At 31.2% G+C, this 5,312-nt stretch overlaps 1 protein-coding gene across 1 annotated transcript; it reads left to right on the top strand.

Moving 5' to 3' along the window:
• Positions 1-270: 270 nt before the first annotated feature.
• Positions 271-4,874, top strand: LOC111912658 (cycloartenol-C-24-methyltransferase). The gene is made up of 14 exons (XM_023908405.3): positions 271-414; positions 530-626; positions 1,225-1,291; positions 1,495-1,568; positions 1,656-1,740; positions 2,339-2,394; positions 2,526-2,580; positions 2,753-2,800; positions 2,941-3,024; positions 3,106-3,222; positions 3,433-3,516; positions 4,284-4,409; positions 4,506-4,603; positions 4,730-4,874. Exons 2-14 carry the CDS (start codon positions 544-546, stop codon positions 4,779-4,781), a joined length of 1,029 nt encoding a protein of 342 aa, XP_023764173.1. The 5' UTR covers positions 271-414; positions 530-543; the 3' UTR covers positions 4,782-4,874.
• The last annotated feature ends 438 nt before the right edge of the window (positions 4,875-5,312 follow it).

Here is a 5,312-nt window from a genome sequence, read left to right as displayed (position 1 = left end):
ACTTTTTATTTTATGTTTATTAATTTTAATGTTATAATATATATATATATATATATATATATATATATATATATATATATATATATATATATATATATATATATATATATATATATAATGAAATGATTTAAAAAAATATATATACATATTGGAGACATCGCATAAAAAGGTAAAAAAAAAAAAAAAAAAAAAAAAAAAAAAACGTGACGCCCTTTAATCTAAAGGAAAGATAAATCGAGTCAAAATCGACCCAAACAGCGTGTCCTGCCGGGTATATCCCATCACGTGTGTCCCTCGCTGACCAGGTCAATCATATATGAACACGAAACTTTCATAATCCTCCCACACTCATACACATCTACTGATTTCTTTTTTCAATTGCCTTCTAGGGTTTCAGATCCTGCTTTTTCACTTGTAAGATCGCTCTTCTTCTCTTGTATTTACACATGTAATGGTGTGTGATTTGATACGATAACTGTTTTATGATTTGACTATTCGTACAATCTCTCTTCTTCTCCTGCATTATTAGTTTGTGCATTGGAGATGTCGAAAGCTGGAGCATTAGATCTTGCATCTGGACTTGGTGGCAAAATTGAAAAAGATGATGTCCTTTCAGCTGTAGACAAGTATGTATTATGATTCGATTAAAGCTTTCTTAATGTTTTGGAATTCTCAAGTGTATTATATTACTGAATGCATGTATGCATTTGATTCGCCTCGAAGTGATTTGTTTTTTGCTACAATCGATCGATTTCCAGTAACTAATTTCGTGGCTATTGGATGATTTTTTCTATTCTTTTAATTAATACGCTCGATTTGAAGGTGGAAGATGTCACTTTCAACTCTGAAGACATGCATAAGTTTATAACTAATAGCACTACAAACAGAACAAAATTGGTCAAATGCGACAAAATCTATTAAACACTGAAAATCATTTTAAAATCTCTCTGTTTAGACAACAAAATTGAAAGCACCTAAAAAAGGAGCTACAAATCTACAATGGTTATGTCATTGTGATCAAATATTACCTTCATCTTTTTTTTTTTACTTACCTTTCAGATGTGCTTATTTCTTTTTATTTCACTATGAAAAGAGCGTTGAACTTCTACAATTTAAGACCAAATAATTCAAAAAGACCTGTTAAATGTTCATGTTGCTATCAAATATATATGTGGTATAATAATCTATATAATCTTGTTATTGATTTTTTGCTTCTTATTGCAGGTATGAGAAGTATCATGCCAGTTTTGGAGGCCTTGATGAAGAGAGAAAAGCTAACTACAGTGACATGGTAAAAGATATTTGGTGTTTAATCTCTGTATATTTCTCCTTCTGCATGTATAATTCAATATCTCCTAGCTCCTAAAGGGAAAATACAAATTTACAAAAACACAAAAAACAAGACTTTTGTTCCAAATTAACTACAATAACTTGCTACTTATTTTAGTGGGATCATGATTCATGCCATTTTTAAAACTTATCATTCTGTTTCAGGTTAACAAATATTACGATCTTGCCACAAGCTTCTATGAGTATGGTTGGGGAGAATCATTCCATTTTGCCCCAAGGTTAGTAATTAATCTGTTACATTATATATATATTTTTATTGATCATGAGATATAATAATAAAAAGTTATATTCATTTTGGTTTGCAGATGGAAAGGGGAATCTCTTCGTGAGAGCATCAAGCGACATGAACACTTTCTTGCTTTACAGCTTGGCTTGAAGCCTGGACAAAACGTGATCTTTCTTCATCCAATCTAAAATTACATGTTTTTTTTGTGAAAGGAGCTATCATATTTACAGTTTTGGACTATTTTTTATGCTTTCCATCAACTTTCATGTTTATAGTTTTGGCCCAAGTTTTAAACTTTTTCATGAATTTGATCGAAACTTCTTTTCTTTACCTTTTTTTTTACAAGTTTACTTTTTGTACAACTCTTTTCACAACTTTTTGACACTCTTTTGTACAACTCTTTTCACAACTTTTTGACACTCTTTTTACAACTTGTGGTTTTTAATTTTGAAAAAACATAAGTAGAAATGTTAAAGGAAAATTCTTTTAACAGTACTTAAATAATTAGATAAACGTGAAAAAAATGTAAAAAGAGTTGGGGAAAAAGGTGTAAAAAGTTGAAAACATAGGTAAATTTATATAAAAAACTACATTTTGGGAAAATTTGTAAAAAAAAAAAAGTTTGAACCAAATTAGTAAAGTTGGGACAAAACTGTAAATGTGAAAGTTGATCCTTTTTCAAATACTCTAAACTTTTGGAATTTTTTTATTTTATTTTATTTTTTTTTACATAACAAATTTAGTTTATTCTGTGTGCAAAAGGTTTTGGATGTAGGATGTGGAATTGGTGGACCATTGAGGGAAATTGCTCGATTTAGGTAACCAACTTTTACATTTAACATCAGATGCGTCTTTTTTTTATTAATATTAATATCGTTTTTTTTTTCTTTTCTCTCAACATTCATTTTATTTATATTCAGTATAGATTAAATTTTACTTGTGTCTCTAGTTCAACATCTGTGACAGGTTTAAACAACAATGAATATCAGATAACAAGAGGGAAGGTAGTTTCTATTTTCAAATATATATATATATATATATATATATATATATATATATATATATATATATATATATATATATATATATATATATATATATTTATATTTGCTTAAATTGCTTCAATTATTGGATTTTTATTATCAGACTTATATTTCTACTTTTTTTTTTCTCCAGACATTGAACCGTGTTGCAGGTGTGGAGCAAACCTGCAGCTTTGAAAAGGTCAGTTTTCCAGGGCTATATTTAATGATGAGAATGGGGAGGGCATTTTCGTCTTTTTCCCACCTTGTTCCAACTTTTTGAAGATTAGATGCAAAAATGACTTGATATTTATTTGCAACTGACTACAAATACAAACGCAGGCTGATTTCATGAAGATGCCATTTCCAGAAAACAGTTTTGATGCAGTGTATGCAATTGAAGCTACTTGTCATGCTCCAGATGCGGTATTTATATAATTGCTTTATTTAAAAAAAAATAATTATAAAGTTTTACTCTTTTAAAACCTTTTAATTTATGACCAAAAGGTTGGATGCTATAAAGAGATATACAGAGTCTTGAAGCCTGGTCAATCTTTTGCTGCATATGAGTGGTGCATGACTGATGCTTTTGACCCAAATAACCGGGACCACCTGAAAATTAAGGTATAACATGATACAAATCTTTTTTTAAAATTTCATGATTATAAATAATTAAATATATTACGATTTTATTTTCCGAAAAAGCTTGGAAGTTTTGTTTTTGTTCAGTTGTAATCTTTTTGGCGTTTCTCATGTTTAACTTGATGTTGTAAACAAAATTTATCAACTATAATTAAATATATTAATAAAAAAAAATCCATTTTATTCCTGCAGGCAGAAATTGAGCTTGGTGATGGCCTCCCAGACATTAGATCAACAAGCCAGTGTCTTGCCGCTTTGAAAGAAGCAGGTTTTGAAGTGAGTCACAACTCACAACCAACCAGTTCTACGTCTTATACTGCTTTTGACATGCATTTGACTGAGACTGAGACTGAGACTGAGACTGAGACTGAGACTGAGACTGAGACTGAGACTGAGACTGAGACTGAGACTGAGACTGAGACTGAGACTGAGACTGAGACTGACTGATGTCAATGATACAATAATTGCAATTTCTTGTCCTCCTCAAAAAGGTGGGACAAGGTCTTGCTCTCGATCTCTTGTCGGTGAAAAAGACGTAAATGCCCTCCTCATCCTCGTTATAGAAAATAGTTCTAGAAAGTTTGTCCAGTCCCCGTCCAGTCTTGTGTAACAAACACAGCCGTAGGCTGTGTTTGGACATGGGACTGGACTGGATGGGTCTAGACAAACTTTTCTAGGGCTATTTTTTATGACGAGGATGAGGAGGGCATTTACGTCTTTTTCACCGACAAGAGATCGAGAGCAAGACCTTGTCCCACCTTTTTGAGGAGGACAAGAAATTACAATTATTGTATCATTGACATGAGTCTCTAGGGGTGAGCATTTGGACTTGGACCTGGTAAGCCTCAACAAGTCCGGCCCGATCCAAATGTTCACCCCTATCAGTAGTCTCAGTTTCAGTACAAGTCAATATATACCATGCCAAACATAGTACAACATTTTCTGTTTTGTTTTGTGGTGTTTAACAAGTGGGTTGTTACACAACTTTTAATATTTAACTTTTATATTAAAAAAAAAACTAATGTTGTTACACCTCTATAAAGGTTATATGGGAGAAAGATCTAGCTAAAGATTCACCCCTTCCGTGGTACTTGCCTCTCGACACAAGTCATTTCTCTCTTACCAGTTTCCGTCTAACAGCTATTGGACGCTTTTTTACAAAAAACATGGTAAGATCCATTGACATGAATTGTTTGACTTTTTTTTTATTATATTCGCACACCAAAATTACTCTTATTAGTGCATTATTTTATTTAATTTTTTAGGTCATAGCCCTTGAATACGTGGGACTCGCCCCAAAGGGGAGTCAAAGGGTTCAATCCTTTTTAGAGAAAGCCGCAGAAGGGCTTGTTGCTGGTGGAAAGTAAGAACTTTTTTCCTATATATTTATATTATATTCCCTCGTTCTCGTAAAAATCAAAAGTTATTATTATTTTTTTTAATCTTATTTCTCTAATATTCTCTGTTAAATCTTTCTTTCTTGTGGCAGGAAGGAGATTTTTACACCAATGTACTTCTTCTTGGCTAGAAAGCCCCAATAGAAAGCTAATTTTATAAATATAAACATATTCACCCCTGTTTATCGTAACTAAATAAATTTGTTAGTAAAAAATTGAAGTTAGTTTTGAAACAAATATTTATTGTCGCTAGTTGTTATTTACTTGTTGTCCTACGCATTGTGAATAGCTTTGTTTTTTCTGATAATTCACAGTTGTAACGTGCACTGGTAGGCATACATTTAATTAGAGGTACACATTAAATCATTTGAAAAATCATGGTAGTGGATGAGTAAATTTATAACAACCTCATAAATTTAGGTTGTCCTAGCAAGTTGCTATCAAAATAAATTGGATCTATAAATTTATCAGTATTATATAGATATTTTGTTATTTTCATTTGGCACTTATAGATTCTCACAAAAAAGTATTTCTATGGCCTGTTACCTCTAAAATATCACTTCTTTGTAGGACCTTTTTTTTTGTGAAGACATGACATGCATATCACACAACACATAAGTTAAAGCTTGCTAAGTTTTTAATGCATGTAGATAAATAAATATTAAATATTCAACA

Source organism: Lactuca sativa, chromosome 1 (genome assembly GCF_002870075.4).
Source record: "Lactuca sativa cultivar Salinas chromosome 1, Lsat_Salinas_v11, whole genome shotgun sequence".
NCBI lineage: Eukaryota > Viridiplantae > Streptophyta > Magnoliopsida > Asterales > Asteraceae > Lactuca > Lactuca sativa.
The sequence above is the reverse complement of the archived record's forward strand: the minus strand, read 5'-3'. Positions and strand labels throughout refer to the sequence as shown.